The sequence below is a fragment of the Rissa tridactyla genome, chromosome 4 (assembly GCF_028500815.1).
Source record: "Rissa tridactyla isolate bRisTri1 chromosome 4, bRisTri1.patW.cur.20221130, whole genome shotgun sequence".
Taxonomy (NCBI): domain Eukaryota; kingdom Metazoa; phylum Chordata; class Aves; order Charadriiformes; family Laridae; genus Rissa; species Rissa tridactyla.
In genome coordinates, this window is record NC_071469.1 from 18,130,676 (window position 1) to 18,154,170 (window position 23,495).

The 23,495-nt window shown below is 47.9% G+C and overlaps 1 protein-coding gene across 16 annotated transcripts in view; it reads right to left on the bottom strand.

Annotated features, from left to right (window-relative positions):
- TSPAN32 (tetraspanin 32) overlaps positions 1-23,495 on the bottom strand; it is a 32,946-nt gene that overhangs the window by 9,118 nt on the left and 333 nt on the right. For 2 of the 16 annotated variants that reach the window (XM_054197548.1, XM_054197552.1), the window contains exons 2-4: positions 21,577-21,691; positions 12,721-12,795; positions 12,453-12,635 (exon numbers count right to left, since the gene is read on the bottom strand). In XM_054197548.1, coding sequence (XP_054053523.1) covers positions 12,453-12,635; positions 12,721-12,795; positions 21,577-21,648 — 330 coding nt within the window. In that variant the 5' untranslated portion in view covers positions 21,649-21,691. Of the gene's footprint in view, positions 1-12,452; positions 12,636-12,720; positions 12,796-15,004; positions 15,526-19,499; positions 19,549-20,143; positions 20,242-21,576; positions 21,692-21,877; positions 21,897-23,073; positions 23,426-23,495 lie in introns of those variants that run through there. The other 14 variants (XM_054197542.1, XM_054197541.1, XM_054197540.1 and 11 more) reach the window with 14 other exon arrangements.

The window sequence follows — 23,495 nt, forward strand, 5'->3', positions numbered from 1 at the left end:
CGGGGAGGGGAGAGAGGGAGCTTGTGAAGATTACTTATACCTGACTTGGCTCCGTGCCACCAGGAATAGAGTTTAAAGGCTCACATCGGAAGATTTTCCATGGCTACCAACACGGCACAGAAGCGGAGGGGCTTGGGGGGGTTTCTCTGCAAGCAAAGCTGCTGTCCCCCCAGGACGGTCCATCACCCGTCACGGAGCGATCAGGAGGTGAGGCAGGAGCAACCCAGCTTTAGCGAGAGAGGTCTGATGACGGACAGGGCACAGGTATTCCAAGCCAAGGAAAAAAAATCCTCCAATGCTGAGCTGTCCCACGCAGGTGAGGAGAGAGGATGCTCATTTTGTCACCCCCCTGTATCAGAGTGCATCGAGCCGGATGGAAGCAGCAGTAAGACAAGATCTCTAGCAGACTCGTGCACGATCCTTCCCCTCAGCAAACCTTAAACCCCGATAAAAAAGGAAAACATCCAAGCTTTTCTAACTTCTTGTGGGCCATGAAATAGCTTTCCAGCAGCGGCAATTAAATAAATGGATTCAATAAAAAGAGCATCCATTTCCACTGAAGAATTGGATTAAGAATAATGAAAAAAAAGAATCATCTTTTGACCTCCTCTTGTGGCCTTGTGTTGCTGAGGAAGGAAGGAAGAACAGAGCAGATGGCTTCTTAACCCAAGAGATTATTAACTTTCGAATATCCCAACCCCAGTCTAAGATGCAGGAATAAAAACTATTTTGTGTTGTGACAACATACGTGCGGACCTCAGTAAGGTAATGGTGCTGCATGTGCAATTTTTGCCTTTTCATATTTATCATTAGGCTCAGGATGCTGAGCTTCCCTCCAAAAGGCCTAAATTTTGATGATTTGGGAAAAAAAAAAAAAAGAAAAAAGGTGGGGTTTCAAGTGAGTTGCTGGGTTCAAGCAAGAGTTCAAGGGTTGGAAGCTATCTAGAAGTTTAACATTAAAGGTCTACTGAACACTGGGCCAGGAAACGCCCTTTGCCTTGTCTGGGCACATTCCCCCATACCTCACAAAACAGAGCAAAAATGCTCCTTTGACTGCAGCGAGTTTTGGGCCGGATCTGGTTGCTCACTTTACAACTGTATTCAACTTAAACCAAGGTAAGATGAGACTTTGTCTGGTGACATTTCATCTGCAGAGACCATCGCAGGCTCTGACCACATCACCAGAACCAATTTTCTATGCAGGAAAGTCAATGCTCATTAGTATTTTGTCCTAATAATAAGCCACAGGGCCCAACTGAGGCTGATGTCCTCCACTGCAGCTTCTCAGGTGGTCACGCTGCACTAAGCAACTCGGGAGGAGGGCAGGTGAGCTGCCCAGACGTTGGCAGCTGCCAGTCTGGCAAGTTCCTGCTGGCCACATGAAATCACGAGAGGATCGATTTGACCAGAAGAAGTCCTGCCTAGTGCAGTGGCGCACGTTTGCGCCTTCCTCCTTATACTAGGTATCATGTAATGATGGGAGATTTCGTCTGCTTGAAGGAAAAGAGTGGCTAGGAAAAAATTGAAGGAACAAGATTGCCGTAACAAAGTTATGGCAGAAAATTATTCCAACTGTTGGAAACAATATTGGAAGAAACCACAGAAGTCACCGTTTCACAGCCAGCTCGACTACAGCAATGGAGATGATGATGATGAGGGTAATCTCCAGGTACATAACGACTACTAAAGACTTCAGTTGCGCCCTGTTTCTGAGCTTGCTTGCGAGATGGCTTCTCAGTTATTTATTGTTTTGGTTTTTTTTTTTCCATTTTGTCAAGCAGCCTCCAAGAACTGAAAGCACAAATGATTAAGTGCAGAACGTTTTATAGCAATAATTTTCCTTTAGAATGTGTGTCTGGGCAAGCCTAAGAGTACAATTTGCTGATTAGTCTTTCTTAGCATTTCTATCTAGCAATTACAGCTAGCATTTATATCCAGCTATTCGCTGAATATGCTATTCAGGTCCTGGTAAGGAAATATCAAACTAAAAAAAAAAAAAAAAAAACCAAAACATTTTTTAGAGTGAATTGACTGCAGTTTTTCCACCTCATCTTTCTGATTTTTTTTCTAGGATCATTTGATTTTGGAGGGGAAAATTGCTGTCTTCGTACAACGTGGTGGTCTGTTTTCAAAGATTATTGCAGAGAGCTTTCTCATTTAAGTATTTCAGAGGTGGGTATAAAGTACTATATCTCAGTTTCTCATTTAAGTATTTCAGAGGTGGGTATAAAGTACTAAATTTCAGTATTTATCACTGGCTGTTTCCTTCTATGCAGGAGATTGCGTCACAGAGCACAGGAGAGGTCTCATTTAACATGAAATACAAGTGCAAAAAAAGATTGCACTAATGAACCATCATCTTAGCAACTTTTCTGCCTGGTTATGTTTACACCCAGAGCCGCAGCCAAGCTCTGAAACACCAGTCACACACGGCAGCGTCTATCCATCCCAAAATGGCATGCTAACTCATGCATGCCTAACGACGTAAAAAAACCCAAACAAACCTGAAAGCATGAGACAAAGTCACCAGGTGGTTTCATGACCTTTCTTTATCTGCAACATTATTTTATCCAGCAGACGCAAGTTCATCCTTATGTTTTCCTTTGATCTGGGACATAACAAAGTGAGGAGTTAGAGAGCAGCACTGCTTCGTGCCATCCTCAGCAGATTCCCATCGCACGCTCCACTGACAGGCAAATTTCACTCCATTGCTTCAAAATAATTTTCTTTTCCTGTTTCTTACACCAGGTGTTGGAGGAAAAAAAAAATTTACAAACAATCAGGGTGCTTTCTCTCACAGTTAAGCAACCGGATGGCTTTTGAGTTCGAGTGGTTACGCTGATAGTGTTAATAACATGCTTTAAGAAAAGCACAGCTGTGCCCCATCCCTTAACTCAGACAGTAGTTAGCATGGAATGGACCAATGCAGCTGGAGAAGAGAAAGTCTGTCTGGCCTTCTTTTTGAAAGGTCTTACACTCCCCCCACACATTAGCATCTTTATGGTCAAGTGGATTTTCCTGTTCCTAGTGACGTGTTGTGACCCACTGCTGGGGGAGTATTTCTGGATGGAGCTCTCCCTTGGAAGGAGATGGCACCTGCAGTGTTCGTCAGTGAAAAACCCCGAGAGCCGAAGATGAAGCATCAGTTGGGCTTTGGCTTAAGAAAAATCTCCAGGTTAAGTGATGTGGAGGTCACACCTTACAGTCATTCTTTTCCTGGAAGATGCTGGGTGAAACGTTCCAGCTCTAAATGAGTCAAATAATTGCTGCCTCCCATTTCTGTCTGCATTCCTTAATGAAACATTCATTTAGGGATGATATCGATGGGTTGTTGGATACCAACAAATGGAAAATCACCACTGAGATTGATGCGGCTGACTCCATCTGACTCAATAAAGTAGCATTTTTCATTTAAAGTAAAAGAAAGAAGGAATTTTGAGACTGTTTATCATCCTCTAAATCCTTTAGCTCCCAAGATGCAGAATTTATGACCACAGGAAGGCATTTACTCCAAGCCATTAGTGTTCTTGCCCTTTGGCTACTAGAAACTAAAGCAAATTTCAGTCTTACCTCCTTCAAGAGGAAAACTGACATGTCCTGACTTGGGTTATTTATCAAGGATAATTTTTAGCTGTAACTGGATTTGGAACAGAAAGATGAGAGGCGGAGGTCACCCTTTGCAAGCCAGAGGTGTCAATGAATCCTCATCCCGCTGCCAGCGAGCACCTGAGCTAGTCACTTTGATGCATGTTGGAAAACTAATGTAGACTCATACCAAGAAGAATAGTCTGAGACCTACTCAGTGAGATATCTTTGCAACAGTCCTTGGCCAAGAATCTCTCTGAGGAGCTCAAGGAGGACATAGTGAATGGAGATGTCAGGACTGTCTCAAAGACAAGCCCACCTCTCTCCTTTCTGATTGACAGGAACTCCCTTGACGTGGCAGAGGAGGAAGGCAGGTGTGGAGGATCCTCCTCTCCTGTGGCTCTTTGTGCCTTTGAGGTACCAAACCGAGCACACGTGCTGCAGCCTCAGAAGAAAGTGCAGCCTCAGCCCTTCATGTTCTTTCAAGCGTTGCCCAGAGGGACGTACTCACCAGCACCACTCAGAAATATCCCTTCAGCGGCGGCTACCACAGACTGCCTCACTTAGCTATAAACTGCACGTTAGTCAGTTAAGATGTGAAACTGGAATAAAGCGCTTGGCGCACTTGAAATCATTCCTTGCTCCAGTAAGGAAAACACTTTTGCATTTCCCTGTCTCTGTCTTCCCTTTCCTCCCCGGTGTGCGGAAACGCACGTGTTCACAGGATGTCAGAAAGGAGCCGGGGCAGATGCAACTGCTTGGGTTTGGATACGGCAACGATGCAACTGCAGCAAAACAGAGGAGGGAAAACTGCTCCGGGTGCTTTAGCCAGGCTGCAGAGCAACTCCCACCACGTGGATTGTGCCTGTGGTAAGACGGGCCCCGTGCTCGACCAGGCTTTCATTACAACGTGCTGCAGCTTTGTATTTCCTTAATAGCATGTCAGCTCCCTCCTCTCCAGGCTTCCTAAAGCCAATCCATCCCAGCTGCAGAAATCCGGCCAGCGCTGCAAACCAAAGCGGGCTTTGGGGCCCCCTGTGGAAAACTGGAGAAGATAAGAAGGTGCCGCTCCCCCTCCGACTGCTGGTGGTCACTAGGGACCGCTGATGCAAAAAGAGCGAGAGCCAGATGAGGCTTTTAGCTAAATGGTTTTCGCCTTTTCTTTCCAGTATATATAAATAAATATATATATTATACACACACATATGTAATTGGGTTTTTTTTAATAACTCATGCACTTCCCCCACTTTCTAGTATTGGAAAAGGACCAGGCAACCCCTGACCATCTTTTGGTCCATCACTGAGGGAACACACAGAAGGAGAGAGAACAAAAACCATCGTGGAACAAAAAATTCAGGAAAAGCAAAGCCTTACAAAACTGTTTCTCTCTGATCCCAGAGCTTCCATCAGGTCCTTGCACAAAACATTTTAAGCAGGAGAAAGCACTGAGTTGTTACACTGCTCAGCTCCTCCTTATTTCCCATCTCCATGCCCCAAAACAGCAGCAAGAAGTCTAGCTGTATGGGTGCTATACAACCCACCCAGGCAGGGGGACATCACAGCCTCATGCTCAACCAAGCTGTAAACCCATGAAGCCAACTCTGTGCTACTCAGATGCAGTCAGGAGCATCACCTTGTGACAGTGGCAGAGCACCAGAAACTTTATAGGGAAGCACAGAAAAACCAGGCAAGCAGTTACTCAACACCAACAAATTTTTGTTTTTTTCCCCTAAATCCTCCAGATCTGGGGCTACATCCCTTGTGATTAACACCAGACTCAGTGTATCAAGGTCCTCTTGGCATTTTGGGTTTGGTTGTGGGTTGGTTTGTTTTGTTTGGTTGGTTTTTAAAGAAAACTTTAAGTATTTCAGTCCATTTTGTAACAGAACTGCAAACCCAACATGCCGCCAAGGGCCCACACCGACCCTCTGTGCTCCCATCATTCAGACACACGATCCAGCAATTTATGAACCTCCCAACATTGTGGTGAAATTATCTCAGTCATCTCCCCCCCGCCTCGCCCATAGTACTTCAAACCACCACCAGGCAAGACCGCTTCGAACAGAAAATATTGAAAAGCAATGAAAACAGCTTTATCTTTAAAAAGGTTGTGTTGGCCCCAGAGCAGCACCGTCACCTCCAAGCTGGCCGTGGCAGTGAGCATCCAACAGCCACGGGGAGGCTGGATGTGCCACAGTGACAATGACCATCCGAGTGGCCTCGGGTACCACAGCTGCTGCTGCTGGAGATGGGAGCTCCAGCTAACGCTCTGCCACGGAAAGCGGCAGAAATGGGGCCGCATGGGTTCAGCGTCGGGGCAGCCATAAATTATAAAACTGATGAGTGCAAATGCCTGTGTGGCACGTCAGACAAAGGACAGCAGAGTCTCGCTGGGTGAAGTGGGCCGTTACTGCGTGATGAGAACATAAACTCCAGGAAAGAGTCATGATTTTTAAAAACAGTAAGGAAGGGGGTAGGTTTTTCCTCTCTTTTTAGTTTTTCCAATAGGCTTCAGAGACAAGCTCAGTGCTTGCTTTAAAGTGATTTGGCTTGGCAGAATAACAGCAAGAGCAAGGCGGGGGGCATCAGATTATTCACAGTGTTTTGGCAGCCAAATCACTGCTTTTTGAAAACACTCTTGAAAGACCCCCACGAGCGGCTACAATCCTGATCCAGCCCCATTGAATCAGAAAACAAAAGGAAACAGCCAGTACGCTTCAGGTCTGGTTTCAGAAAGCACCTGACCACACCTTCAGCTTGTGTTTACGTCCCATTAAAGTCTCTAGGACTTAAACCTGCCTTTAAGCATTGCCTTCAGGTGAGACGGACTGGGACCTGTAAGGGTTTGCCCCAACACACACCGGGAGCAACAGAAACAAAACACACCCTGGAAAAACCACAGAATTGGTTTGCCACTGGAAGGACCTCTGCAATCCCACTTAAGAAATTCCCTGGGAAGTGCTGGGTCACTCCTTGCATACCTGCAGAAACACGCAACGCACGTGCTGGGTTTTGAGCACGCAAAGACAAGAGACCCGTCTCCTCGGGAAGCCAGGCAATGCTGCATCCTGCATCGCAAGGGTGCTGGTTGGAGGAAGAGCTGCGGACAGGAGAAGGCCAGCGCTGATCCTACATGCAGGGAAGGGAGCAGGGAAGCTGCTCTTTTGAAGAACTGGCCCCAGGTGCAGCAATGCTTATTATTTTAACAGCTGCAACTGCTAATTCCAGGCCCTGTTAAAAATCACTGCCTCAAAAGATACCACCTGGCTCATTAGCAAACCATAAAGACTCTGTTTCCCCTTTCCAGGGTGAGGAGGGAAGAGGAAAAAAAAAAAAGTTCTTCTGAAGAAAGTTTCAAGCAGAGTAAGATGGCAGGAGAACCAGAGTGTGTATGGGTGGTTTGTGTTCCCCATCCTATAAAAGGCTAAATCCTCATGTTTATTCTCCAAGTACACACAGTGCAATGCAAAATGTTTTTCTATGCACTTGGAGCCAAAAGCCACTGGTGAAACCTCCTTGTGAAATCATCCAACAACTACAGGGACCATTTGAAAACTAAGAGATTGCCATGTCATCGCAGCCTGTGCAAATCCAAGTGACCTCTTCATCCAAAGGATGTGGGAAATGGGGCCTTTATGCCAGAAGCATGGGCAGCTGTTTGCACCAGTGCTTAGTTCCAGATCTTCCCCTCAGTTGCGAAATCATAATTTAATTGGTTTTAAGCGAAGGTTTACCTGCAAATGAATCTCTGTAATTAAAAAGCTCGTTCCGTTGCAAAACTCCTTTCACGCTGTAGCAATTTTATTTCTGCTGATTCACCCTGCTGTCCTGACCGGCTCATGGGGCCGGTGTCGCAGGGCTGCTGGAAGGACCTTCTAAGCTGCTGCGGAGAAGGGGAACAGCAGAAGATGACGTGACACTGAAACTTCCCCGGCCTCTTTCACAGCGGGGCCCAGAACGAAACCCCAAACCTATTTTTGTGTTGGCTAGCAAGGGTACCAAAAGTCTTTTATACCGCAGCTGCAAGGCTACCCTTTCCTCCAGCCTCTGCTGGTAGGTTTTCAAAGCAGCAGGTAACGGGTGAGGAGAAGGAAACCTGGGGAGGAGGAGGAGGAAGCGGCAGCCTTTCCCACCAGCTGTGCCAGATGTGGCATAAGCCTCTCCTCCATCCTTCTCCACATCCCAGGTCCCAGCTGCATTGGGCCACGCTGGGAATGACTAAAAGACCTCAGCCTAAACAGGCAGCGGTTTGTGGTAAAGAAGATGACACAAAAATAACTTTGGAAAACAAGACTCAGCTCTTTCTATTCAGGAATCAGGACTTCCTAACGTGGCTGAAAACCAGCCGAAAACCTCATCATTTCCGTGGTTACCACAGCTGTTTAGAGCTGTTTAGGTGCTCGTTTAGAGGTCTTTCTTCCTGCCCTCTCTTGTACATCGTTCTCTCATTCACTTTTCTTGCACCACCAGTGTCGATCCTCAGACAGGTTTGTGACGCTTTCCTACCAAGGCCACATTTCCCACCAGGGCCACATTTTGGCTAGATGGCCAACAAGGAGGGCAACCAAATGTGCTCCTCACCCTTGTAGAGACCCTTGTCTGCACTAGGTTGGACATGGAAAGGGATTAACTCCCTCAAATGATTTGGCCCAGGCAGAAAAGCACACTAGAGTTTCACAGGGGCTTGGAGGCTGGGCTGGGGTGTTTCTGTAGCCGTGGGCTTGCGAGCGTGATGGGACAGAGGTGAAGGAGGAGTGCTGGGCGCAGCAGGTGAGGATGGGGCTCAGGAGCAAGCCAAGCTCGAACATACTGAAACATGAATGGCTCAGCACTAACAGCTAGCAGGAGAAAAGGTCCTTCAACAACCTCCAGATTACAAATATTTTCATTTCAGATTTTCCTCTGAGCAGCTGACCTGCCCAGAGAAGTTTTCACACCTCTGCAAGTGACAGCAGCACCTATTCTGTCGGTGCCGTTGGTTAAAAGGCAAAGTGTTTCTTTGTAAAGTGGGGGAAGACCCTAACGGAAAGGCTGCACTATACATGCTGGCAAGACAGGGAGGGGATCTGGGATGTTGCTCTTGTTATTTGTTCTTCCTCATTTTGTTCATGAGCAGTTTATTAGTTCCTCATTAAAAGCACTTTAACTCAGACAGATGGATGCAAAGCTGCCTGAGAAGACAGTACAGAGGAGGCCCAGACCTCACAAAACCCATTAATCGGCCAATAGAGCAGGAATAAGGAATAACTACAGTGCCGAACAGAGGGATCAGCCTTTTAGGGTAAAGCACGATAAACTTCAGATTCAAGGTTTTTGTGTGTCTGGTATATGGTATTTTAAGAATAAAGATGGTTGACACCGAGTCTATGTGGGATGCAGGTAACTTGAAATTAAAGCATGTGGCACCTGTCTAAAAGAATTCGTTTGGGAGCTACAGAAGGTCACAAATGCAGAAAAAAATATGAAATGAGAAGATTCATGTTTTGTTTACAGTGCCCATGTCTGAGAAAACAGAATATTTACAAATAACTCTTCTTTTTCTCCTGTTCCGTGTAGCTTCTCTGTAAGAAGTACTGTAAACAGGTCTCTAAAGGAGTCACAAAGGCAAAAAGAGCATCTTGCTTTCATCATGTTCAAATGACATTTCTATCTACTGCCTCTTGAAAATAACCATCAAATCAATTTTTCAGCTGAAAATTGGGCTTTTCCATTTTAGATGATTTTGTGAAAGAAGGGTCTGCTTTATGAAGGAAATGTAGATTCTTTCTTAACTTTTTTTTGATGAAGAGGAGTAAACCACTGAGAGCATCTGCCGTGGTTTGGCGCAGGAGGGACCTCCCATCCCCTGGCTTGCAGAGGGAGGGGAGGGCTCCGCTTTCAGCGCTGCTTCCATTCGGCACCTCGCCCCTGGGGAGGGAGAGGACCCAGCTGGCATTTTCAAATGGAACAGGCTGATTTTCTGTCCGGCCTTTCACTGGGAAGTCAATGTATTTGTCACGGGAAAGACACAAATTTTTGTTTCAGCCACGAACGCCAGGGCAGTAGCCCCTCGGTGCTCTCGGAGGCACTGATTCAGGCACGTGTAATGAGCATATTCATCCATATTCAGCTTTACATCCGCAAATTCTCTTCTTGATAGCTGCATACATCCCATTAGGCTTACAAGACACCCCGTCAATTTGGCTGAGTTTGATTTTTTTCCCCCATATTACTGCAATTAGCTATTTCTGACAGTACTGACACGCAGTAGGCTGGGGGAGGACACCTGCTTTAGTTTTGCTCTTTACTTTGAGAAAGTCAGAGAAACAAACAGCTCTATAATGAAACTTCAAGAGTCTTCCCCCCGCTCCATTTGGTTTCCTGTGCTTTCTGTGCACTCTCTGTCTTTCTGCCCTGTAAGGGAAGTCACGTCTGCATTTCTCTCTCATTTGCATTTCTCTCTCACATCTGCATTTCTCTCACTGGTGAGACAGTTACCTTTCAAACAAAACCAAATTTCCATATGTTTTGTAAGTGACACTTCTAATTAAGTCTTTCCTCATTTATATTCCCTGTCTCTCTTTGCATTTTAGAAAGCAGAGAAACCCAAGACTACCTCTAATGGTATTTTAATTTTTCTGTTGTCAGAAGCACTGCTGGTTTTCTTCACCCAGAAAGTAAACATTTTACAAAAAAACCTCATCTTGTCTAGTGGAAACTCTTTTGCTTAAAGAAACCCAACCAACTACTAAAGCTAACCATAACACATGTGTGCATTTACGGGCAGGGCACTCAAAGCAAAAAAACAGGAAAATAATTTGAAGTAAAAACAGATGTGGTGATTAAGAGATATACAGAGAAAGCCATTCTCCCTTAAGTATTTGCAGCAAAATGTTTTTCTGAATGGCACATCCCTGTATTAACCCAATACACAACTTTCTCTTTCAGCCTTTTTACACCCTACTCTACGTTTGTGGCTTAAAAAGTATAACTAAATAGTTTGTTTGGATAACACAATTTCACCAGACCAACCAGACACACTTTCTGGTGCCATTTATCCTTTACTAACACAGCTTTTGTTTCAATCTTCCATTACAAACTTCTGCAGAAGAAGGAAACTGTGCTCAAGGCCTCCCTTCTGTGTTGGTCATGAAAACAAAATGAGTTCCATATTAAACTGTTAGTGTGAAAATAATAATTTTTTATAGTTTTGCCTGAAACCAGGAAAAATATATGCAGAGGCTGCAGAAAGGCTCTTTTTCGGGGATGTCCAGCTCTGACTGAATCTGCTTCTGCCTGGTAAGTGTAGACATAAAAGATGCTGCTGTGCCATCAGCACTCACCCTAACGTTTCCAAAGCAACTGGACAAATTCACAGAGGAAAAACCCACTGAAAGCACTAAAGGCAAAGGCACCAGCAGGTGCCACCAGCAGGCAGCTGAGCCACAAGCCGTTGGCATCTGAAAAACCATTGCTTTGTGCTCACTGGGTTTTTATGGTCCTACCTTGGCCGACAGCAGGTGTGCCTGTCCAAGAGCGGGCGCCTTTGGTCTGATCCCGTGTAGCATACTTCAAAGGATTTTCAACTACCGTGGCCACTGGTTGGGTCTGGACAAACTTTCTAGAGAAGCAGGATTTTACCCCTCCTCTTAACCCTGGCTTTGCTCTTTAGACTTCTGCTTCCAAAGAGACTGGATTTTAATTTTTGCACAGGACATCGAACCATTATGGGACAGGGCTTCTTGTCCCTGAAAAGTGCAATTGCCACAGTGGATCGAGTCTCTGGTGTTTTGGCGGAGTGCTTCTCCAGCACAGAATGAAATCCCTTCTGATGCTCTTTTCCTGACACGCTGGTCCTTGATCCCCCATAACGTCTGTAACCCTACAGAGGTGAGCCGGCAGCATCAGCGTGACCCTAATCCATCGGGATGATGTTTCACATCACCCATATCCTCATCGCTGGCCAGAGCATCGCAGGTTGCAACACGTGCCTGGAGCTCAGTAGGAGCAAAACGGAGACGGGGACCAACCTGCTGCATGAAACGTCTAACAAAGTCCCAAACGCCTACCTGAATTACTGGTAGATAATCTGGATACTTGCCTAAAATATCTGTCTTCTGCTTTAAAAATATAGGAGTCATGATATTTTGCCTGCCTAAGTCTCTTAAAATGTTGGGGTTTTTTTCAGTGTGGGGATGCAGGAAGGGGAATTAAGATCAAACAGCAAAAAATTCCTCTGAACGAGAAGACGAATAATCATAAAAAAGCAAATTATATCAGATTAGGAAAGGGTCAAAAAGAAGAAAACAAAAAGATCCTAAACTTCTTTAGGCTGCTAAATATTAAATTCACTAGTTCAATGTCTGCTTTCCCCAGCAGCCTGCTACCCCGGCCCCAGGGCCACCCCAGCCCTGGGGTACAGGCACCCATGCGATGCGCGGGGCTGTCCCTTAGCAACTCTACACGCCTCGCCTCGGGTTCCCCAGCACCTTGCAGATCCCACGCCATCCACCACACCACCAGCAAGCTCCGCGTTAACAATTCAAACCCCCAAACTCCCGGCAGATTCGACCAGATCCTGGCAGATCTCCGGTCCAGCGTGACAGCGAACCCAAACCACCAGTTTTCACATTGTTTTTTTTTACTGTACCGCTGCTGCTCATCAATAAAAATACCTCCTGGGTGTTTCTCCTGGCCATTGCCAGAGACAACCGGAACAGTCACGACCTGTTGCTGCCTTTGAATAGAGGCTCCCAACTGACGTTATCAGGAATTCGAGCTGGCTGGAAATGACTTTTCAAAAGTCAAGCATCTCAACTAAAACAACAAAAAACCCAAAACATCCCCTGCAAAAAAATAATCCCCAAGCTATTTGAAACGAGACTTGCATTTTGTGTCGCCTTCAGGACGAAGCCTTTGCCCCGCGTGAGAGTTTTGGTGGCTTCTCCCTTCAGATGACCCCATCGCAGAGGCAGCTGATGAAGACAGACCCGTTCTTGGAAAGGATGGATGCAACAAAGCACGCATCTGATAGACCTCGGTATGGACGGCTTAATTACCACCAGATGTCCCTTTTGCGGGAGAAAGCATTGCTACAAAAAAAAAAATCTCCATCTGACAAGATGCTGGTGGTATTTCCTAGCAGCCGACGCTTACCTCCGTGCTGTGGGTGTATCTCCAGCAGGCAGCTGGGATCAATCCGCAGAAGGCCAGAGCAAAACAGAAAAATCCCTGAGGATAAAGAGGAAAAATACCGTCAGTTACAGCATGGGGAGAAAAGTATCCATTTGTAAACACCATTGGGATGTCATTAATGCGCTCGCTTGAGCAAGTTTAGTTAAAATTGGAGCTAAACATCACCTTCTTTAAATAACCCTCATAATGCTGGTTACTTAAAGGAAATTAGATAGATAATAACGTGATTCTCCATCAGGGGCCCTCTAGTTACACTGTGGCTGTTTGAAGGGATCGACCAAAAGAGGACCTGGCTTCCTGCAGAGCGGGTAACCTGTTCTGCCCAAACTCCTCTTGGGAGAAAAAAAAAAGGAAAGAAAAACATTGTTTTTACAGTATGTTCCTCTTCTGCAACAGAACCGTCCCCCAGAATACCTCCTCCTTACTCATAGGGTTCAATCCCCTGTGTTTAAAATGGCTATCAGTTTCAAAGAGGGGAAGACCCACCCAAATAGTCCATAAAGGAGGGAGTAACTGGGGTGGAGAGCAACCTTCTCTGGAAAAGGAGCTGGATTTTCCCCTGTTAGCAAGGTGGCAGCTACACGGCCAAGCCGCCTTCCTTAAATCAGCACCGTCCCAGTTAGACAAAAGGATGACAGAAATATAATCGAGGCCAGCAACTGACCCTGAAGTGTCAAAACAATAACGGCAACGACACAGGAGGCGGCTTGACTTTTGCCTTCTTCCCTGGGCATGCGGAGCTGGAAGTTAGATGCGTTGTCTCTTTATTTGAACAAATCTGATCCCCCCCCAAAAAAAAAAAAAAAAAAGAAAAAATCCATCCTGATGTAAACAGCGCTTGCCTGTTGTGACAGCTGGACCAAAGGATCTTGTTCACAATAAACAAAAAAAAAAAAAAAAAAAAAAGAAAAATTAAAAGGAAATAAAAAAGTGCCTGTAAAGCGTTTGGAGGTCATATAGGCTCATCAAATATGAATCCACAGCTTAGTCTTGGAATGGCAAAAGATGATGAATAAGCACCAGACAAAAATAATTGCCTCTACAAGTTTTTCCGCGAAACTGTCCCTCTTCCAACATGAAGTTATGTAGCAGGGGGAAATCACCCAACTGGCGGCAGCTTATTTCAGTTTCAAATTTTTTTCTACGAGCATGTTAATAACATGATGTAGCTGAAATAACTTAAAAAAGATTAAATCTTTCACAAAAGTTTACCAAATTCAAGGAAAGGAAGAAGAGTGTTGCTGCTACCAATTCTGTTTCACCAAAAGTCTTTGCTTAAAAAGTATGATTGGGTTTTTTTTAAAAAAAAAAAAGCCACAAACCCCCCATATGCAGCAGGAAAGGAAAATGTGCTACTTCAAATCCTGGAAATGAACATGAACATGCCAATAAAATGACTTTTGCTGTTTTTTTGTCCATCTGCTGCCTACTGTGTTTTGCTGCTGGTGGCAAGATGATGCCTTGCCTGGGGACTTTTCTCCAGGAATAAGACTGCTGCTGGCATTTCCCAACACTTGCAAAAACACCTTAAATTATTGATGTCCAGTCCCTTGGCAGCTGCCTGGCCATATAGGTGGTGAGATCACTTGCTGCCTTGCCAGGAGCTGAAATGGAATAACAGGAGAAATGGGACCCTAAAGGAGAGGAAGGTCTGATCAAACGCTGACATGACAAGGGAGATACGAGTAGCGAAGATGGGGAAGAGCACGCAGGGTAGGATGCCATGGACCAAAGCACGGCAGGACCAAGCCTGAACCTGGCCAGGGTGAGTGGTTCAAGCCCAGCAGGTACAGCACAAGTTGGAGGGCGAGGAGGTGAGGTTACACGGGCATTTCAGGTCGCTCCTCACTAGGACCAGACCCTGCATTTTGCACCTCCTCCAACAACTTTCCCCCCAAACAAACAGCATAACGAAGTCAATATTTTCATCAAAATCATAGAATCATAGAATCTTCATGGTTGGAAAGGACCTTTGAGATCATCGAGTCCAACCACACACATACAAAAAAACCCCCTACAACCTCTGTCACTAGAGCATGCCCTGAAGTGCCAAATCTAGAATTTTCTTAAACACCTCTAGGGATGGTGACTCAACCACCTCCCTGGGCAGGCTGTTCCAGTGCCTGACCACTCTTTCAGTAAAGTAATTCTTCCTAATATCTAATCTAAACCTCCCCTGACGCAACTTCAGACCATTTCCTCTGGTCCTGCCATTATTCACCTGGGAGAAGAGGCCAACACCCACCTCTCTCCAACCTCCTTTCAGGTAGTTGTAGAGGGCAATGAGGTCTCCCCTCAGCCTCCTCTTCTCCGAGCTAAACATGCCCAGCTCCCTCAGCCTCTCCTCATATGACCTGGTCTCCAGACCCCTCACCAGCCTGGTAGCTCTCCTCTGGACACACTCCAGCACTTCATTGTCCCTCTTGTACAGAGGGCATAAAGACAAGGCAAACGAGGCATAAAGACAAGAAAAAAAGAAAATTATGGCAGACATAAAACACAGTACTGATAGCAATGTGAAAGCTCTTCTGCACATCGCTCCAGTAAGGGTGTAATTGAGAGGGCCCACCATGAACCTGGGAGTGGGAACAACAACACACCAGTGGCACCACCCAGAGTTCTCCCCCCATGCTCTCCCCCACCAGCTCCAGCACTTAGGCCACCTCTCTGGGGCCAGAAACCCCAGCAGATTAAAATCCTCCTCATCTTCCCTTTCTCGGCTCCACCCCACATCTCTGGAAGTCCTTCACTTCCAGCATTGGGTCTCCCTTTATTTCTGTCTAGCTTCTCTGGAAACACTGAACCGCAGCCCCTTGGGAAGCTCCCCCTCCATCCAGCTGGTGCGGAGCAATTACATGGCTCTGAGAACATCTTATAAATGAATTATAGCCTGCTCTTTCCCTTTGCAGCCAAAAGGCTTTTGGAAGAGCAACTTTCTAATTACATTAGAAGACATTTGGAGGAAAAAAGAAAAAGGCAAGGCATAGTTTGCATACGAAATGCAGAAGGGTCGAGGCTGGTTCACCATCTCCCAGACCCTCGGAGCTCCTTGGAGCCGGCCATGGGCTGCTGCCTGCTCCCTTTGCAGGAGGCAGCCACATCAGCCCCGTGGAGGGCTGTCACCAGCCAGACGTCAATTACTCTTTTATGAATGACCTTGTTTCCATCCTTGCTGCAAGGAACAATTTGTCTTCGACAGACTCGGCAGAATCCGCAGAAGCAGTGTCTCGTCTGTTGCCTGGTGCCTCTTTTAATTCACCTTTCTGAGGCTCCCCCTTCGGTTAAGGGGGTCTGCTTCGGATGAGGGAGGGATCCTTTAGCTCAGACTGGATTCAGCAGTGCTGCCAAACCCCCACAATCCCAGGGAAGGAGCCGACCTGTGCCCTGCTCAGCTCCCTCTGCATTTGGTGCCGCTGTGGCCATTGCCATGGCCAGCTCCTTGCCAGACTTCGCAGCCCAGGGGCCGGGAAGAGGGGGTGGACTAATTTCAGATTGCATCCACCAGGTTGCATCCCTCCCTCCCTGACCCAGTTCATTTAAAAGCGCATGATGTTTTTGGTTTTTTTTTGCCTTTCCGCATCGCAAAGGCGAGCCAGCGATCTCAATCCGGAGGGGGAATCTGTCCTCAGCTCCAAACGAGCACACGGGCTCTGCCCGCTCCCCGGGGAGCTCCGGCGCAGGGATGCCTCGCTCAGGAGTGCTGCACCACGAGGGAGAGCGCGGGGGACAGATTCATTGCAAAAGCGAGATGCCAAAGTGTGCTGCAGTGTGATTAAGGCCCCTCTACGCACTTGCCTACAATGACACATCTGGGAACAGTAAAGCAAACAGCCTGCGGTGTGTGCTGGCCCTGCTAGCACATCACTCCCTCTGAAAAAATGGATTGTATTGGGCATTCACTGAGGCTTTTTTGCCACCGAAATTGTTTGGGACTGGTGCTTGGAACAGCTGCTCCACCCTGAACGCAAATTTTGCTCTAGATGAGCGTTTTTTAGGCTGGAAAGTTCCAGTATAAGAATTTCAGCTAGGATATTCTGGTTGGCATGTCACTCCCTGTTTTGATTTTTTTTTCCCCCCTCACCTCTCTCCATCCAACCAGATAACAGCTCACTGTGCCCTAAACCCCACCGGAGCCAGAGTCTTTCCTTTTGTACAAGCAGTACAAGCAAAACTGCAGTTTTCCTTCCTTCTCCTCCCCTTCAATAGCGATGTGGCCTTCAGGGGCCGTGGGAGCTGCCGGATGTTTACATTCAGGACTGACTGCATGATGGACCACGGATCACCAAAAGCAGCGTTTGCCAGAACCGGAGGACAGTCAATAAACCTGTCACTACTCTCTCTGTTTAAGAGGAGCTTTGGGGATAATAGTCTAGGATTTTAGAAGACAATTTTTTATCCTTAAATTCTCAGTTACTCTCTAGAAACCAGCCTCCTCGCAAGCATCAGTGGCGTCTGTCTGGTCTGGTGATGCTGCTAACGCAGCTACAAGACAAGCTCCTGAGATACGTGTGCTTTAACCAGTTCGACCTGTTCTGGTTTCTAACCACTGTGTACCCTTTATCGTTATTCGGACAGCACCAGTAAAGCCTGCAAAGACAGAGACCCCTCCTCTGTATCCACACAAACCTCCAGACAGCCAGGCAGGGTGAGCATTTATAATCTAAATAGACAACAACAAGAAGTCAGTAGGGAAACTGAGGCACAAGAAGGACATGGGATCCACCTAACGGGTCAGTGACCAGGGCAATGCTCCTCAAAGCCCATCTGCATCCTGGCTAGCATTTCCCCTGGGTAGCTGGTTTACCAAGCGGGACTGTGGTGGATTAGCCACATCGATGCAGACATCCCTCGAGCGTGGCTCAGTTTCCTATATAGCCACAGATGTCAGGCACCAATGCTCCGGTGTCTTCCCTCTTTGATTAACGAGTGAATTAAATGGTCTTCTAAACAAGACACACGCTTTGCAGGAGAGGAAAAGTCCTTTAAAATCAATAGCGGGGGAAGGTGAAAAATCCTCCCTATTAATAAGTAGGAAAAAAAGCTGCAAGTTGGGTGGCTGATCACTTCTGCCAGCTACAGCCCAACAGGTATCAGCAGGGCAGGAGGTGACACCGACAGCAAGTTTCGGAGCCCCACGGGGCTGAAGCCCACTCCTGTCTGCGATTACATCTCACCACAGCCGTCGGGGCCGGCTCTCCCTGCCTCCTTTTCTCGCTTGTGGGTCGGAGATTAAATACGAGCCCTGGGAGGGGGTAGGAAACGGTGGGAAAACAAGCAGCGGGCTGAGCGTTGCTGTGAGATACTGACAGTTAGAACGCGGGGGCAATTTATAGGAATAAGCGGAGCACCCCTATGTGATTTAAGGTGCTGATGAGCTGCTTGAACAAAGAGGAGCAGAGACTAAGGTTGCTGGTGACCAGCTCTTGGGTATTTCCCGGGGCCCCCCGTTAATTTATGAAGGGCTGGGGACGTGCCACCCCCAGCAGCGGTTACGGGGGCTGCTCCCTTACCCGCCGCGTTTCCCCAGCATCTCCCGCTGCCGAGAGCGGCGTCCCGGCGGGGAGCGGCTGCTCGGCGGGGCCGCGGCCCCCCCCAGCGGCGGCGGAGCTAAAGGATCCCTCCTCATCCGGAACGGCCCCTCTCCCGGGTGGGAGCTGCCCCCTCTCCCCTGGCAGCCTGCCCGGCACCTCCGCACGCCCTGCGGGCCCCTCACGCCGCCGGGGACGGTGGAAAGGGAGCTTAAAGGCCACCAAGGGGCATCCCGTTATCCCCTGCGGAGGGCAGAGAGGGATGGATTCCTCGTCGGCACAGCCTCGGGGAAAGCGGCTTGCAGCCTTCCTCCTCTTCCCACAGGGAAATGATACCGTGTCTTCCCTGCAATAGTATCATCAGAGATCCCAAATGAAGAGGGCCACATCCCCCAGAGGACCCAAACTGTGAACGCTAAAGCAAAGCGAACAGGATGCCCGAGAAGCCACAGGGAAAAGTAAATAGCTAGTTTGGGGTTTCTAACAGCCAGGTGTTTCTTCGGTGTCCAGGGCTTGGCTCTGTTACACCAAACTGGCCAGGCTGGGGGAGTCCACAGGGGGCTGGAGGAAAGGACCTGCTCACCCTCACCCCCAGGGCAAGGGGAAAGGAGAGCAGCATCAGGTGGCCCTTGGAGGAGGGACAGCAATGCCGGAGTTTGCTGGCTATGTTTTCCTTCAATAGTCCCTTCAGGAAACAGTTATAATTTTAACAACCTCTTTTGCCTACTGGTATATCCCAAACTATACTACACACAGAGTAAAGCAACTGAATAAACGTTACAGAAGTTGTTCAACTATATTTTTAGGCAGCCCTGACAATCTCCCCTAGCCTGTACATACCCATCTGTTGTTTTAGATGCAGCAGGCAGACACTGAAGTATACTTCAGCAAAAGAGAGGGGAATTATACATAGTCTGCTAGCAGCATTCATGGGAACAGCATCACTCAGGCCCCTTTGAGCATCTCGGACAGGGAGAGACAGACTGCATATTGAGAAGGTGAAAACATTAACTTCAGTAGCTGCTTTGCACTAAGTTTTAAAGGTGTTCCTTTCTCATTTCCACCATCAGTATAATTTTCCCCAATTACATAGGTTACATAAATCTCTTGAAAGCTAGTTTATGTATGACAGCAATGCAATTATTTTATATTAAGCTCCGTACAGACTAAGCCCTGTGTGCAGGCTGTGCTTTTAAATGAAGCTGAACTCACCGTCCAGTTTACTAATGCCGCCATGGTCGGGACCCAAACAGGCACTTCACTGGATGATGGAGAGGAGAAAGGTGGCATTTCGGCTCTTGTGATACCCCTCCACCTTCTCCTTGCAGCCTGAAACTGAGGTACAGCCCAAAGCCCCCGTGCCTGTTGCCATGCTTTGTATGCCTCCCACCACCACTGTGGTGGATATTTGCAGTGAGGAGGGAAGGAGGGGGGCTAACTTTGCTGTCACAAGTCAGAAGGACAACGTAGGACTCAAAATCGCACTGCTAAGGCTTCCCCACACAAACCACGTGTTGACTTGGTGAGAAAAAAAAAATACTCTGGGCATCGTCATCACTGCAATTGCTTTGGCAGATAAGCACCTCCCTTTGAACCTGCTCTGAAAGCTGCACACACAGGACCTTGGCAGAAGAAACAAGGTGCAGAAGGATGCAATCCTCAGCTGGAAAAGCTCTGCAAGGTCATGCCTTTTACAAAAATATCCCCTTGCAGCACAAGGTGGAGCAACAGGGCATCCTTCCCCGGACATGCAGGCTCCCAGGCACAAGGCAAAACAGCCCCCAGCGCCACTTTTTAAGGGCATCAGCCCAAGGTTACAAAAAGCCCCCCCCCAGCCAGTCCCTCCCAATACGCACCATGGCGGTGAGGAGCTGCGACTCCCGCACTGTGGCGGCAGAGCTCAGCAGGGCTGCGAGGATCAGGGTCATGCTGAGGCAGATCCCAAAGTAGAAAGCTGGAAGGAAGTCGGATACGAGAGCTGCGGTCAGACACCAAGACTTTAGGGCTAACAGAGGCCTGGTCTGACGCTTTTGCCCAGAGAGGGACCAAAAAGTGCATTTTGGGGAGCTGGTCCAAGAGGACCAGATTGCAGAACTGAAATTGTTTTATAATTTATTCAATACCCCCCCATCTGCATATGCTTTGCTCCTGTGGCAGGGCTGTAAACCTCTGAGCGGTTCCCACAGCTCCAGCCGAGCGAAGCACCCTACAAGGGTGTCGGTACACCCGACAGACCACAAGCTGTCAATTATTTCAGCGCTCCGATAAGGATCCCCCTGAAAGGAGGGGGTGCTGATGCCCAGCAGCCGTCCCACGGCCCCTATCGGGACTCCGTGCGCTGCTAATCTGGTGCAACACTCGCCCTCCGGTTTCCTCCTGGCTAAGGCAGGGTCACAGCCCATTCGCCAGGGCAGGGCGCGGGGACCACATCGCTGCGAAGGGCTTTGCAGCCCTCTCTCAGGGTTAATCCCGCGAAGAGTGAACGCCTGCAAGCAAAGCAAGTGGAAGCACTGCTGGAGAGGGGTGGCTGGGAAGGGACAGCCTGCATGGCTGCATTAAGTGACAACCTATATAACCCCTGGTGTGTTTTAGGAAAGGGGGAGGGCTGTACCTTAGCTTTGGACCAACGTAATCTTTACACCTGCCTTGCTAAGCTGAAATTGAGAACCAGGATCTAGAGAGGGTATGAGCATGTTTAAGCCCAGAGTAGCTCCGGAGAAGCAGCAGCTGCAAGTGCATCAGAGACGAGCAGAGTTTTAGTATCTGGGCTTTTCTCATCTCTTTGCTCTAGCCTTATACCTGAGACTCAGTTTATTCTCCCTTGTGTAGAGCAAAAAACCCACATTTTCTCCAAATACCAGTGTTTCCATGCATTTCTTCTCCCAGCCCCAATTTTCTATGCTCCGGTTCAACTCCTGTAACAGTCCCTCGCCCCACGCTCCCAGGGCCCTTCCAGCCCCACGGCACCTTTGGGTCCATCTGTGGCTGAGCTCCCCTTGAGCTTTCACTGCAGCACAGGGGAAGGATGGGGAGATGGTGAAGAGAGGAACAGGAGTGAATGCAGCAGCACCTGAGCACCCTCTGCTCCCTCAGCACCTCCTTCGGTGCCAGGCGTGGGGCTCCGATACAGACAAAAATTGTCTGTGGGACTGCGTTACCCCTAGTGCATCCTCCAAAAGCCACCCCCTGCCTCCTTCTGCGATGCCTCTGCATTTCCTTCAACTGCTCTGGGGGATTTTGCAGCTCCTGCGTTCACCAAAGATCTCACTGGGATGCAACCGCAACCTACCTGTGTGGTGGATGACCCTGTAGGAGTTGCTCTCCAGGGAGATGTTGCTGAGGAGGGTGAAATGGAGCCCATAGTGAGTGACTGTGCTCAGCGTAGCAACGGACAACCCCAACAGCTGGAAAAGAAGGGTTTTAGGAAGGGATTGACAAAGCAGCAGCTCCTGCTGAGCACACACAAAGCTTTGAGGTGTATCTGGATACTCCTGGGCCCCACACAGATGCAGACAGCTTGACCATCCAAAGACCACTGCATATAGCCCAAAATGCACATAAAAGGACAAAGCCCAGACACTTAAACATACTAAAGCTCCTCTTCTCTCTTGGATAATGAATGCACGTGACACCACACGCAGCCCATGGTCTCTTGGCCAGCATCTATGGAGGAAATTCCCACCATGTGAAGAAAGCCCAGAGGATCAATGCTCTCGGAGCACCCCCGTGCAGTCCCACCTGGCTCTGCAGGGTACGGACATGCAGTTATGAGGGCTGCCAGCTTTGCTCTTTGCAATGCTAGTCCCATTGCCTGCTGTTGGCTATATTTCCTATTGTAGAGTGCAAAGAGCTGAGTCTTGTATTACTTTAAGTAATCTGTGCTGGTTTCCATCTCTGCAACGTGCCACCGGGCTGTCCGTGTTTCTGTCCCATCTCTGAGAGCACTGGTATGCCTAAGGCATAGGGTGACCACCAGCACGTTACCCTCTGTGTTGCCCAGAGCAAGTCCAGGTGATGGAGAGGGAACTTTTCTGGTGGCACCTGGCTCTAGAGCAGGGCTCTTTGCAGCACGACCAGTGGCAGAGCTGGGACAGAGGCAGCAGCACAGCGGGATAGTTAAAAACAGCTCCAACTCTAGTGTAATGAACCTGGAAAATACAAGATGTGAGGCCACTCCTAGGTCCCAAGATAAGGTTTCAGCATTTTGTGCCTTTACAACATGGAAGCACAAGGCGGCTATCCCTGTGTCAAACGTGACGGTCTGGCGTTGACATAATCCCCACTGTACGACATTTTCTTCCAGAGCAGACCAATAGGTCTTGCTGGAGACTTACAGTTTCAGAGACTAAATACACCCAAACCATAGCATTTTCTGCTTATAAATAACCTAATTTGTGGCACCCACTGATCCTTCATGCTGTGCATTACTGCGTATCTCGACCCACGCCCAGCAAAACACTAAGTGCAACACCAGTTAGCTCAGATTTCTGAGAAACACCAGTGTAAAATCCTCCCAACAGCAGTAATGTGATTCTTGCCATCCCCGGCGGCTGTGCCTTAACATCTCCACTAAACATCATTGGTACTAATCCTCCTTTAGTTTTCTCCAAATGATATATTCTGCTATTTGGAAGAGAGAACAACGTACAGCCACTACACATGGCCCAAAATAAGGCATCACCTTTAAATTACACTCTTTCCAAGCCACCAACCCTCTTTGACCTAAATACAGATTATTTTTCAGGCTTGCAAGTTTTGATGAAATGAAAAGGCAACAAGCACATACAACTTGACAACATCCAGCAGAAGCATTCCCCAGTTTCCACCATTTCCCACCAGCTCTAACAGCAGAAGCCAAAAGGCTCCCCTTGAATTTGCTTCAAAAGCTGATAAGAAAAAGATCCCTAGAACTGCCTTTGCTTCGCAGTGCAGGTCCACAGGTCTCACATGTACTTCCATCGAAGCCTTGCAGTTTCACATCCTCACTGATCCCACCTGCAGCTGACCACCCTCACAGCAACAAGTGCAGCAGGTCCATCCTCCCTCTTTTGCTGCAAGGAGACGGGAGCAAGTAGCTTTTTTGCTGAAAACCCCTCATTCTGCCGGCAGCGACTTTTCCTTTCTCCTTCGAGGTGGCCACCGGGTTGTGAAAGGGCTGCAGCGGCGTGACAGCCCTGAGAAACCAGAAGTGTATCAGCAGAGGGGGGG